Genomic DNA, 14,661 nt, shown 5'->3' with positions numbered 1-14,661 from the left:
TGAATCATTAAAAAGAATAATCAGAAAAAAAAATGTATCCTGTATGGAAAAAGACACAAAACAATACTTTATTTGGAAATTATCTTTCCTCAGAAGTTCAAGGCACTTTTTAAAATTGTCTTTACTGGGCGCCTGGGTGGCTCAGTTGGTTAAGCGACTGCCTTCGGCTCAGGTCATGATCCTGGAGTCCCAGGATCGAGTCCCGCATCGGGCTCCCTGCTCAGCAGGGAGTCTGCCTCTCCCTCTGATCCCCCATCTCATAGTCTCTCTCTGTCTCATTCTCTCTCTCAAATAAATAAAATCTTTAAAAAAAATAAAAAATAAAATAAATAAAATAAAATTGTCTTTACTTGGCATATTTCTTTTTTTTTTTTTTTAAAGATTTTATTTATTTATTTGAGAGAGAGAGAATGAGAGAGAGTACATGAGAGGGGGGAGGGTCAGAGGGAGAAGCAGACTCCCCGCCGAGCAGGGAGCCCGATGCGGGACTCGATCCCGGGACTCCAGGATCATGACCTGAGCCAAAGGCAGTCGCTTAACCAACTGAGCCACCCAGGCGCCCCTACTTGGCATATTTCTTAGAAGAAATTCCTTCAGGGTGTTTTCAGTTTTTTTTCTAAATTACATGGAATTCTATTCTTAGTTTACTAAATGTTAATTAGGGGTGGATGTTGCATTATAACAAGTGCCTTTTTAGGTACAAAATGACATTTTGATGGAAAGTTTTTCTTCTTGGACATGGTGATGTAATAAATATATCAGTAACCTAATATTAAACCATCTTTGCAGAACTAAAATAAATCCCACTGGGACTTAGTAGATTACTCTTAATAGATTTGATTTACCAGCATTTTAATATACAGGATGGGACTGGTCTGAAGTTTTCTTTTGTGTTTGCTGTGGTAGGAGAGTTGGGAAACTTCCTATTTTTCATTTGTTCATGTAGTCATTAATTGGGGTCTAAAGCCAGAAAAGAGAGAAGTTTTGTTCTTCCCTTTCCAAATCACTTAGCCAGAACTAAAAGCAACAGTACTATAATTAAATTACATATATTACTGCTTAGCTAGGTTTTTTCAGACTAGCTTGGGAACCAAACTACCATTTAAGGCTTTTTTTTTTCTTCTCTGTAGGAAAAATGTGGAGCAGGTTCCAAATAACTGATTGAAGAGTGGGCTTGTGTGTGTTTTCCTCCTTCCCAACCTCTCTATCAGTACGATCATGCGGCCATGTATCATCCCCTGGATGTCACTCAGCTGATGAATTCATGCTGGTGACCATGAGTATTTAATGGTTTAATCTACAAGTATTTTAAGTAGTAAAGCACATCAGTAGACCTGATGAAAGCTTGGATGTAGAACCAAAGCCTAATTCATACATTCCTGGTGAGACTTTAATTGATAGAACTTAGACAGTTCTTTACATCTTAAAGTTTTTTTTGACCACTTCTGTCTATAGATTAGTTAAAGGAAGTAATTATGGATATATGTAGGGATTTAGTTACAAGGATACACAGTAAAGCCTGCTTTATAACTGTAAAGATTTATAGATAACCTAAATGCTCAGCAATAGGGAATTATTTAAATGAGTATGGATAATTAAATAATGGAATATTATGTAGCCATTAAAATGTTACTAAAAAATACATTTGACACTGAAGGGTGTCCATAATATGCAAAGTGAAAAAACATTTTATAAAACTTGAAGGTATCATATAATCTCATTTTGAAAAATAGGTATGGAAGCACATGTATGCACTCACACATACAAAACCTGGAATAGTACATACCAAAGTGAAGGTAGAGATGTTCTCTTGAGGACATGAGATTATGGGTGACTGTTTACTTCTTTTTATTGGTGTCATTGGGGTTTCTGGAATGAGCATACATTACTTCTGTAATAAGAAAAAAACACTAAGAAAGAAGGAGCATACATTACTTCTTTTTTTTTTTTTTTTTTTAAAGATTTTATTTATTTATTTGACAGAGAGATAGCGAGAGCAGGAACACAAGCAGGGGGAGTGGGAGAGGAAGAAGCAGGCTTCCCGCCGAACAGGGAGCCCGATGCGGGGCTCGATCCCAGGACCCTGGGATCATGACCTGAGCCGAAGGCAGACACTTAACGACTGAGCCACCCAGGTGCCCGCATACATTACTTCTGTAATAAGAAAAAAAACACTAAGGAAGAAGGAACAAATGCCAGCACAAATAGAATATGTAGAAATTATGTCTCCATAGAAGAAATGTGTACCTAGAAAATGAAATGATAGTATAAACTCCTTGAGTTGTTTTTTTGTTTTTTTTTTAAGATTTATTTTTGAGAGCACGCATGAGAGCATGAGGAGGGGAAGCATAGGGAGAAGCAGACTCCCCACTGAGTAAGGAGCCTCTTGCGAGACTCGATCCCAGGACCCTGGGATCATGACCTGAGCCGAAGGCAGATGCTTAACTGACTGAGCCACCCAGGCACCCTCCTTGGGTTTTTAATTGTGTATGTAGCACTTAATATTTCTGTTGATACTAAGTCTTATTAAGCAAAAAAGGCCAGGTCCAGGTCTCCCTGAAGACTCATTTAGAAAGATCCACTTCTGTTCTCGTCACTTTTTTTTTTCTTCTAAAACATATTTTGACTCTTGGCAGCCTTGAAAGCAATTCTTCCATTTAAAAATTCTTTGTCCTTACTTTTGGGGTTATTTGACAGACCGTCTGGACATTCGAGCAGCCCGGATTCTTCTGGATAATGATCATTATGCTATGGAAAAACTGAAGAAAAGAGTGCTGGAATACTTGGCTGTCAGACAGCTGAAGAACAACCTGAAGGGCCCTATTCTATGCTTCGTTGGCCCCCCTGGAGTTGGTAAAACAAGTGTGGGAAGATCAGTGGCTAAAACTCTTGGTCGAGAGTTCCACAGGATTGCACTTGGAGGAGTGTGTGATCAGTCTGACATTCGAGGACACAGGTAGACTCTCTCAGTTTAGTCTCTGGTTCTCCATTTCAGTTGACTAAAGCCCTTCAAAAGCCAAGGCATAATATATATCTTTTTCTCGAAGGTCTATTTGTGACATCTTGAATCAGAAGGACATTCATAGTACTTAATTATAGTACATCTGTAAGATGTTTATGACTGGTTTAGAGAGCCTCAGCTGTAATGGTACATCCAAACTAACCTCGGTATTTGTATGACAGTGGATAACGAGTCTTTGCCTCAGCTTTCCTGGAATTTCATTTGAATGCAATTATAAATCAGTTATGGTTAGATATTACAGTGTCTTTACATTCATTTTGGCCCAGTAGCATTTCATAAATAATGACCTGTAACTCTTAGAGTTTAAAAAATAAGTACAACAGCTGGGGCAGGTAGAAGAAGGGAAGAAATTTTTGATAACAAATGTGTTTGCAGTTTAATTTTCTTTTAAGAAGGCTGGTTTTCCGTAGGAGTATGAGTAATAAGGAGAAAGGTTAAGATAATTATTAAGATCTATCCTTGCATTTTTGACACCCTTTCTGTAAAAATACATTAAACTGTGAGAACTGAGTCTTTGATTAATCTTACATTATTAGAATCAGATTTGCATGTTATGTTGTTGTTTTGTTCTCTGTGGTCTCTGTTGCTCAGATTGGAAGATGCTTTGGGAAAGCATGAACTTTCTGTTTCGAGGTTTAAGGGTTTCATAGCAGTTGCAAGTTGTGAGAAAATACACCTATAGTGTATGTATTAAAGAACATTTTAAAATGTAGAAATCATGGATACTTACAAAAGAATATGATGTTGTAAACCTGAAACTAATGTCAGTGATATCTCAGCTTTTTAAAAAAAAGTTTTTCTAAAGAAACTGCTTAACTTCCAGTAGAAAGTAATCAAACTGAAGATAAAACTTCTCAAGGTCATACCCTGGGTCTTAAAGTTGTTAAAGCAATCTAAATTATAAGTGGAGGCTTTGAAAAGCATGCCAGTGCGGGTGGTGACCACCAACTGCCAAGGCCAAGTCTAATTTAAATGCATATTTACAGTTTGGTGAATGGATTAAACTTGGATTGGGGGGGGGGTTATGATGCTTTTATAACATCTTGTTTTCCATTTGTCTTATTCATAAGATCATTGGCCTTAGGCGGGAATGGGAAACTGTTTCACAAACTTCCATGAACAGTGGTTCTTTTTCTCTTTTATTTTCTTGTTTACAATTCTTATGCATTAAAGAAAAATCATTCCAAGATTTCAATAAATAAGCAGTGAGGGCTGCAGATTAGGTTAGGGAATTGATCTGGGTCATTGTTTCTGGCAGTTTCCAACTACTGTTGTCACTTAGACTTGCTTATTCTCACATGTGCCACTAGAGGTTGTGCTTTGCTTTTGTAAAGAAATTGGCACCTTGTACCGATCTTGGAGAAACTGGATCTAGAGCCTGAATCTTTTTATTTTAGCTAGAGAGCTTTTGGGAGATGTTTCCCATTCAAGGGACTTAATTCATGCATTCAGAGTTGTTTTAGTTCACTTCTTTCTTTTGATATCTGTAGCATAGTATTGCGTGAGTGTTTGATGGAATTTAGAGAGGGAATTTGTGGAATTATTGTCGTGAAATTAATGTCACGAACACATGACGTGTAGGTAATTTGTCCTCTTTCTTGCCATGTTGGTATTGCTTATTCAGTAAGCCTTGGAAAACTTTACTTAGTGCCTGACACACAGTAGTAAGCATTTGATAAAAAGTAGCTTTAATTATTATTTTAATTTTAAATTCTCAGGAGGGCAAGTTTACATTTAAAAGCTTCAGTGACTTTTTATAAAATTCAATCAGATTTTTACATAATACCTAAAAATATCCTGTTCTTGGCATTATTATTTAATTTATGTGGCAGAATTGTGGAGAAATGTATTTTTGTGATGACAATTGGTGGGCAATATGTAATGTCATAGTTCTTACCACTTCTTAATGAATGTTGGTTTCAAGCAGAGCTCTATCTTAAGTCTTTACTGATACTGTTAGACATAAAATCTGTTCGAGTGTACTTCCACATATGTATCATTAAGAAAATTGAATCTGAGTCTTTTGTAAAACGAAGCTGTGTATTTGCCTAAAAAATATGTGTAAATATAAGCTTTTTAGGAATGTATGGCATGCATAGAGGCTGTGATCATTGCCAAATAAAGGGTACATGGATTAGTCTGAGTCATTCTGTGCCTGCTGGTAAGTACTCCCTCACCATCACTGTACTAGGTGTTTCACTAAACACTACAGCAGACCAACCCTCCCAAGGCATTAAAGCCTGGAGAAAATTTTTATTTGAAAACCAACAGGGAAGCAGGTGCAGAGTGGGATGTGGTCATTAAGGAGAGCACAGGTTGAGAACAGAGTATGGGCTTATGTCAGAGCTGTGGGTTGGAGGTGAATAGAAGGGGAGGAAGAACAGTAGCTTATAGCACAATCATGGGGTGGAGTTTGTGAGAACAAGTGGTTCCACGTGACAGTTGAAGCATTTTGGAAACACCCAGGTCTTGGCATTTAAGTACTGGTCACATGCTCGCAATTAGAGTTCATGCAAAGTTTTGTTTTTCGTCAGCCTCTGAGTAGGCATCACTGTTCTGCAGTCTTAAAATAATCAGGGAAAAACAGAGCTGCTTTATATTATCTTCCTTGCTTATTCTTTTGATTTTGTCATTCACTTTCCCTATTTTTCCCATGCTCAGAACTCCATCCTTTTACTAGAAATACCTGTTTATATGAAGGAAGGTCCTGTTAGGAATTGATTTTAAAAACAAAGATGTATGTTTTAGAGTTCAATGATAATGAAGTGGGAGATGGGGAAGCAAAAGAAAGACTTGGTTTACATTTAAATCTTAAACTTGGAAAATCGTAATCTGACTTTACATTGGCCCATTGTTTTTGTTTATATTGAGTGGCTTAAAGAAAGAAGAGTCATGTTTATGCTCCATATTAACTAATACAGTTTTTCAGTCTTCTCAACATTTCTCATTTGGGTTTGTCTCTATTGGGGCTTTTCTGTTCACTTTCATAAGCCACAGAATCTCTGTTACTATCAGTTTTTACAGCTTAGCATTTTTATATTTAAATATTACATTTAAAGAATTTAAATCAGTTCATAACAAATATAACAGGATGAAGTTTTATGAAATCATGTTTGTGTAATCGTTTTTCATTAGTTGTTTCTTGGTGAAATATACTTATTGCTATGATGTGTCTCAAGTTATTATTGATAGTAACTCTTTGGAAGTGGTTTGCCAACTCTTTGTTCAGATAATAAAATGATATTGCAAGGAATCTTTGGCTCAAACAAGGTGAGAAGAAAAATGAACTTTTGCTTTCCACGATACATCTTCATGAACCTGAAATGGTGATGTTTTAAATAAATTAGCTGTTTCATTATTAGTCTCCACAAAGGGAAAATAACCAAAGTAGCAAGCTTTTAATATATTTTTAGCATAGTATGCCAGACATGTTATGGTTTACTCACTATCCTCATAACCTGTATTTGCATATAGTTCTTCTTTGCCTCTTTAAAGTTAATTTTATTTTTAGCCCCAATTCAAGGGTTTCTCCATTAATATATGTGCAGTTATGATCTTACTCTTCTCTAAACTGACCACTTATTGTCCAATGTTTTCTTTTAATGATTAAATATTATAGGCCTCTGGCATTTGTAATACATTACTGTAGAGATAAGCCATAAATATGGAAAAGGTATGAACTCTGTAGAATAGGGTTTTTAGCTTGTCTTACTTTGTAACACTCTGTGCTCACAGCACAGTGCCAAACATGGTAAGTGCTCTCTGAGTGCTTTGTGAATTCAAATAAGATTAAAACATAATTATATTTTGGAAGTCTTGCAGTCCTTTAAATGAGTGCATCCGTACAAATGAGTACATAAAAAGATTTAGGAATGACTGCTCTAAGAATAAGAATTTGATTTGTTTAGACATGTTATATTAAAGACTATTTTTAGTTCCTTAAAAACTGTTTTTCTTTTGAGATCATTAGAATCTCTTTTAAGGCTTATTACTTTTCCCAGTTGGAGAGAGATATATACACCCTTGGTAGAAACTCTGGAAATTTTTTTTAAATAGGAAAAAAAATTCTCATGCTTTATACCATACACAAAGATAATCACTGTTAACATTTTATTTCCTGCCAGACTTTTCACTGGGCAGCTTTTACCCTTTTTTTAAGTAATTGTAATCCTACTCTTTCCACTTAACATTATAACATACATTTTTTATATTACAAATTCTTCCTAAGTATTGCTTTAGTAGTTTGCACCATAGCACATTGGAGCTCCTTAATTGAGCAGGCATGAAAAGGGGATGGTAAAATGCCTATTTTCCCCCTTCTTTAAACATTGGGAAAGAGGTGAGTAAATACACATCTGTTCCTGATATTTAGATGTCAGTGACAGTGATAGGCTGACCAGCCTTTTGGCTTACAGTAGATTTGAAGATATCCAGGCACAGAGTAGTAAAGTAGTTGATTACCATGGAGCTGTAAATACATGATATTATAATTGTTTGTAGTTGTTTTTGAAGCATAAACCAGACTATATTTTGGAAAATGAAAAATGCTGATCTTGTAACTTAACATTTTGAACTATGGAGACACTTAATAGTTTTGTTTATGTCATACATTAGTTGAATCGTCCTGATAAACCTATGAACTGCCTGTATCAATTACAAGAAAAATAGAAATTCATATATTTTTTAAATTAACTTGTGTACTTCAATTTTAAGAAAAACTTCTAGGTAATCATGTATTTAGGCTGAATAATAAGGAATTGAAGAAATACATTCTTTGCAAACTTCCCTGTATTGTGCTGTGTTGCTTTCTAGATGTTATATCATGAGGAAGGACATGGAAAAATATGTATTTTGCCCTCAAAAAAGTTGCAGCTTGTAAGAGTATTCATTTCATTAATTTCCTACCTATGTAGTTTCTCAGGAGGTTATTTTGATATGCTAATATATTTTTTAAAAGTGGTTATATTGGGTGATGTTGAATGAGAACATTTTTATTTTGTGTATTACTACATTTTTCACCATCTGATTCATATTCCAAAGGTTTATTCTGTATCCTTAGTCAGTGGATAGCAGGCTACCATACCTTCTGGCCAAAGATAGCACATTATAGATATTTTCCACAGCTTATAGGCCCTATGTAATGGTTCTCTTCTTTGTTTGACCTCTAGACTAGTGGTACACATTTGGGGGATGTCACTTGTGATTGAGGAACACTAGGACATTGAGTGTGCTTGGTGCTCTGGAAAGACATTAACAACAATGAACATCTTTTGAAAGCTTACTGTGAGCCAGGCACTCTGGTGTGTACTTGACCTGTTATGTTCTTGTAATCATATAATTCATTAGGTTGACACTGTTATTTCCATTTTACAGATAAGGAAACTGAGACTTAGGTCAAGTAGTTTGTTTAAAGCAGTATTCAGAGACTTGTATGGCCTTCACAGTGGTGATAGAAAGATACTTTGGGTGCTGGCATGGTTGATCTGATGTCCTTAAATAAATTGGGAAAACAAGCTTCTGTTTGGAGAACAATCTGACAGCTCTATATTGAGGATCAGCTCTGTAGTAAGACTCACTCTCTGTCATCAGAGTGCTCACTAGCTCTTTTAGAAGAGGCTGTGTACTTGGTACCCATAAATAAAAACTAGGTTGTAACTTCATCAGATGAATTGCAGGCAGTAAATGCTGTAGACATTGCATTATTGGAAAGATCATATTGTGAGAGATGGTCAGGAAAAGTTGTTTAGAATTTCTGGACTTACATATGCAGGGAGAGTATTAAGGGCAGGAAGCTACCATATTAACAGAGGTTAAAAAAAAGCACAAGGGGTATAATAGGATTGTGATTTTAGATAAAGCAAGAGCGTAATGGCAGCAGGTTAGGAAGACTGGTGGGGACTGCATCGTGAAGAGCCTTGAATTCCAGACAAAGGAATTTGGATTTATTCCCTAGGCTCTGGGAAGCAATGAAAGGTTTAGGAGGAATTGTTTGTATATAGACTATGATCTAGATTTCTCATTCTTTAGAAAGGGCACCTGCCTAGAATATTATTTTCTCTCCATGACTTTAGGTCTAGAATTGTCAATACCTGTTTTTGAAATCTACCTGTCAAAAACCATAAGAAAAAGAAAGAAGTTGATGCAGTAAGAAATGACCCTTGGAGGCTTTGCAGTGTTTTGTTTTGTTTTCAATTTCCCTTGCCTACTTACTCACAGAATACTGGCAAATCTGTATGTTCTCTAGAGAAATAATTTGAGAGACTTAATAATTTTGAGTCTCGTCCTTCCTGTATCCCATTCTGAAATCTTGAATGTGCTGACTCCTTATTGTAATATGACAGTGTTTATTGTGTTTGGTTCCAGTGCCTCGGTCACCCTCTCTGGATGTAAGGCATTCCCAAAATATTTGGAAGGCTTGCTTGTCTTTTCAAAGGTCGCTCTATTTACTCTGTCCTACTTTATACAGTCATGTGGTGAAACTGAGGCCTGCTCTGTGGATCGGCTTTGTGCCCACCCTAAGATAACTGTTGCTGTAACACTCACCATTTGATCAGTTTCTTGTAGGTAGACACCCTTTTATGTCTTTTCACAAACATCATCTGCTTTACGCATGGCTTTGGCAACAAGGTTGTAATTAAAATTAGTAAATTGCTGCTTAAAGTTTTGCTGGCTTTGTAAAAAAAAAAAAGTCAACTGTTTTCAGTTTGACAAACACATTTGTTTTTATGCCACCCTCTAGATCTGTCATAATTATGTAGATGGTTCTTGTTCCGATACGATAAAGGAGCCTCTAACATTTTAGTGCACAACAGAATATCTGGCTGAACTTGGTTGTTATACCAGTTAATATACATAGGATGAACACAGTTTTATTCAAAAGGCCAGAATTAAAAGAATTTTGATATACATACTGTTGACCCCAAATCTTACTATAAGTAATAACAAACTATTGCCTCTAAAATAAAAGAATTTGGATTTTTTTTTTTTTTTTTTTTTTTTTTTTTTGCATTTTGAGTGGCCCTTTGAACCAATTCTGATTTCCTTCATAAAGATGATGATGATGTTTTAACCAGCCCTGGCACAACCATTTCATTGTGTACAAAGGTGCTTGTGGGAGGCTGGGGGGTGGGGTGGGAGGGTACTCTGAGAAACTATGAAAAGCATGGGAATTAAAGTCATAGGCTCCTTTGGATGTTTTGGAATCCTAAAAAGTAAAAGTTACAATCATTTAAGTATAATGTTTCTCAGTTTCACTAAATGGCAAAAACTAGATTCTTCCAGTATCTTGGGAAACTTAGAGCCTGAATTAAATAGAAAATAAAAATTAGACCTGTTAACTCTTGGTTGTACCATAGAGCTTTTTAAATATATAGTACCTCCTTGCTGCATTACTGTGATAACTAAATGACTTTTTCTCAGTCCTAAGTTTTTATTTCCGAGTAAAACCGCTCTTGCCTCCCGACACCTTGTTAACTTGATGCTTGCTTTCTGTAGGCGGACCTATGTCGGCAGCATGCCTGGACGTATAATCAATGGCTTGAAGACTGTTGGAGTTAACAATCCCGTGTTCCTATTAGATGAGGTGGACAAACTAGGAAAAAGTCTACAGGGTGATCCCGCAGCAGCTCTGCTTGAGGTAAGACTTAGAAACTTCCCTGGTTTTGATCACACCTGAAGAGTGCAGATGAGAGCAGATAATTGTATTCAGTAGCATATACATTGATGTGGGTTTAGTCATGGGAAAAAGTGTAATACAGACTAAAACCTGAAGCAAATTAATATTTAAGTTAAAATGTCTTTGAGATTTCTTCTTTCTTTCTCTAATAATCTCCATTTCTTTTTTCTTTTTTGTTTTTATCAAATACTTGAAATTTTATACGTGTTTTTTTTTTAGAGACCAGTAGTTCTATAAGGTTATTACAAAAAACAGGAAACAAGTCTTCTTCTCCCTGGGGTCGCCCATGTCTACTTCTACTTGTTGACCTCTTTAACTTTTAGTTTAATCAACTGTCCTTTCTCAAAATAACATGACTGTATTGCTGCTTCTTTTTTTTTTTTAAGACTTTATTTATTTATTTGAGAGAGAACGAGAGAGAGCATGAGCTGGGGGAGAGGCAGAGGGAGAGGGAGAAGCAGACACCCCGCCGAGCAGGAAGCCCGATGCGGGGCTCGATCCCAGGACCCCGGGATCACGACCCAAGCCGAAGGCAGACGCTTAACCGACTGAGCCACTCAGGCGCCCCTGCTGCTTCTTGATTATACAGTTTCTGGCATTATCTGTTGAATCTTCTGTATAAGAGATGAGGATTTCACTTGCTTTCTTCCCTCCACCCCCACTATGTCGTTTTTTTATACCCCCAATCTCCCAGTCTAAATTGTATCCTGATTTTGTTAAGTCACTGTCAGATACTTAAATTATTATAAGTATGTAAGTGCTTTTCACAGCTGAGCCATATGGTAAATTATGATCACTTTTCTTTTCCTGTCCTTCTTTTGTTTTGCTGCACATTTAAAAAAAAAATCTTTGTAGAGCTAATCGTTGTCTTGTTTCTTCTGCCTTACTTCCAGCAGTTGTCTAAGTCTCCTTTCAAGACTAGTAGACACTGTGGGGTGCCTGGGTGGCACAGTTGGTTAAGTGTCCAACTCTTTTTTTTTTTTAAGATTTTTATTTGAGAGAGAGAGAATGAGAGAGAGAGCACACGAGAGGGGGGAGGGTCAGTGGGAGAAGCAGATTCCCTGCTAAGCAGGGAGCCCGATGCAGGACTCAATCCTGGGACTGACTCCAGGATCATGACCTGAGCCAAAGGCAGTCGCTTAACCAGCTGAGCCACCCAGGCGCCCCAAGTGTCCAACTCTTGATTTCAGTTCAGGTCATGGTCTCAGGGGTATGAGATCAAGCCCTGCATCAGGCTCTACACTCAGTGCAGTTTGCTTGAGTTTCTCTCTCCTTCTCCCTCTGCCCCTCCCCCCCTGCTCCCACATGTACACCCTCTCTCAAATAAATAAAATCTTAAAAAACAACAACAACAACTTGCAGACACTTTAAGCATTTGTCAGTTTGATCTCCTTCACACCTCCAGCTTGAGCTAGTTGTTGTCCACATCGGGTACCTAGCTGTCTTGCTAGGTAGGATCTCCCTTCGCCTCCCACTGTTTTGGATTTCCTGTTTCCTCTAGTCCATGTCTTCCTCATTCTTGCTTTATTCTCTCATTTTCTTGGTGTTAATCTACCAGTAGATTCCTGAGAAGGCTTGCATGGGTGGGTTAGAGTTTGCATATCTGAAAATGTCTTTATGTTTCCCTTATTCTTGATTGGTAGTTTGCATTCTGGTTGGACATAATTTTCCTGCAGTATTTTGAAGACATTGCTCCATTGTTTTCCAGTTTCCTGTGTTGCTGTTGATTAGACCAAGGCCATCAGATCCTGTCTTTTGTGACTTGTTTTATTCTCTGAAAACTTTCAGAATCTGCTCTTTATCCCAGTGTTCTGAAATTTTACAGTAATCTGCCTTGGCATGGTTCTCTCTCTCTCTCTCTTTTTTTTTTTTTTCATTTTAGCTGATGCTTTGAAGATTCTTTGAATTGGAAAATCCTGTCCTTTATTTCCTTAAAATTTTCTTGAATTTAATGATTTTTTTCTTCATTTTTTGGGAACTCCTATTAATTGGATATGAGATCTTTAATTTTCTTATCTTTTCTATTACTCATCCTTTTTGGTTTTTTTGCTATACTTTTTATGAAGACTTCCTTTATTAATCCTTCTGTGAGTTTATTATTTTAAAGAACTTTTTCTTAATTTCTCTGCTTGTTCTTTTTATAGTATCTTGCTCGTTACATAAGTGTAATATATTCTCTTTGTGAGAAAGATATTAATAGATATTTTTTTCCTTTTCTTTAAGCTGCTTTAATCTATTTGTTATATATTTTTTCCTCTGTCTTTTTTATTAGAGTCCATTAGATATCTGGTAATTTTTGTTTGTTCATATTTAATAGTGAGGAACAGAAATGCTGATTGGCAGCTGTGCACATCTGAGGAGGGTTTATTGACTTGAGTTTCACAATAGGGTTGGCTGGGCTGTTTGATTGAGGAACGTCTTAGGTCTCTAACTTCAGTCTCTTGAGGCTGGTCAGATTTCTCAGAGAGGACTCCTTAAGTCCCTTGCCTTTAGAATGAAGGCTGGTCTGCTAACTTCCTGGGAATCAAGCAAGGGGGGAGATGGGAGGGTGGGGACTTCCACTGCATTCAGCATCCCAGATGTATGCCTTCACCTGAACTGTTGTTTTCAGTAGAGTACATACTCTACTCAGCTGTGCCCAGGGTCACTTGGGCAGGGAATGACTATTTTATTTTATATTCTTAGGAAAATAAACCAGTATTTTGCTGGGATGGGGGAAGGGATCTGGGACCTGACTGCTTCATAAACTTTAACCAGTCCTCATTTTACTAGCCCTGCTCCCACAACCCTTGCTGTTTAAAGAAAATACTAATATTCAAACTGATTTATAAAATTGAGGGAAAACTTGCTTTGTGAAAGTTTGTTTTTTTCCTTGTTTATTTCCTTGCTTTGAGTTTCCTCTTCCTGTTCCTTTTCTGTTTTTGTAATCTTCTTAGAACAGGATGACCCTGGGACACGTGTCTTGTAAGCAGGGAGACCATACATTCTGGTTTGCCTGGGACAATTCCATTTTATGCCTAATTATCAATTGCACTCTCTTTTAGTCTCAGAAGTGGGTCCTGTTTGGACAATAAAAAGTACAATTGTTGTACTTAAAAGCCACAGAACTTGGAGATAAGAGTTTCGTTTGGTTTTGCCTGTTTTTACTGTAAGGCAGTTCTGACTCAGCAACTTGTTTACTCATCAGTACTACGAACAATAAAATAGTGAACATTATTGAAGAGTTTAGTGGCTTCTTAGATAATAACTTTATTTGACTTCCAGTTTAATTTACATTGGGGCATTTTTCAGATGATCTGACAGATTTTCTCATTAGACAGTTATAGTTACCCTGTTGAAAAGAATTTGAGAATAATCCCTGATACTTCAGTTTCTCAACATACTCTGTGAGAGTCCTGAAACAAATCCAGCAAAGACAGCTTCACAAGTGGTAGGAGATGATTAAGCCCCCTGTTTGTTGTACAGTATATTTTAGGTCTTCATCTAGTGCTTTGTAGCGATTGAGTAACATTTGTTGAATTGAATTGATGTTTGGTAACAAGCAGCTGGTGTGGTGATATTTTCTTGCCTGGTAGAAGTTGGTATTCACTTTTTTGGTAATTGATTTATTAATATTCCAAATAAAAGTATTAAAGCCTCAAATGATACCTCAAAGTAAATGCTACCTGGGGCCACATACTTATCACTGTAGTTTAGTTGTAAGTAGCATCAGTTCCTTATAGACTGGGGTTCTGTAGAGTGAAGCAAATACATATACAGAAGAAATGAGTGTCTTGGTACCTGACTTCCTTCTCCCTCCCACCTGCTCCAGTCCTGGGTAAAAAACCTCTTACCCCTCACAGATTGTTGAAACAATTAAATGATATATATGTAAAAGTGCTCTGGAAACTGTAAAGTACTCTACAGATGTTATTTTAATTTAATATCCACTGACATTTCTTCTTTGTCCATTTTGAAAACCACT

The 14,661-nt window shown here is 36.8% G+C and overlaps 1 protein-coding gene across 2 annotated transcripts in view; it reads left to right on the top strand.

Moving 5' to 3' along the window:
* The window catches only part of LONP2 (lon peptidase 2, peroxisomal), a 109,623-nt gene that overhangs the window by 30,976 nt on the left and 63,986 nt on the right, over nucleotides 1–14,661 (top strand). For both annotated transcript variants that reach the window (XM_035025266.1, XM_035025265.1), the window contains exons 7-8: nucleotides 2,698–2,956; nucleotides 10,517–10,658. In XM_035025266.1, the coding sequence (XP_034881157.1) occupies nucleotides 2,698–2,956; nucleotides 10,517–10,658 (401 nt within the window). The remainder of the gene's footprint in view (nucleotides 1–2,697; nucleotides 2,957–10,516; nucleotides 10,659–14,661) is intronic.

Source organism: Mirounga leonina, unplaced genomic scaffold (genome assembly GCF_011800145.1).
Source record: "Mirounga leonina isolate KUSES-001 unplaced genomic scaffold, KU_Mleo_1.0 Mir_180, whole genome shotgun sequence".
Classification (NCBI taxonomy): Eukaryota; Metazoa; Chordata; class Mammalia; order Carnivora; family Phocidae; genus Mirounga; species Mirounga leonina.
The sequence above is the reverse complement of the archived record's forward strand: the minus strand, read 5'-3'. Positions and strand labels throughout refer to the sequence as shown.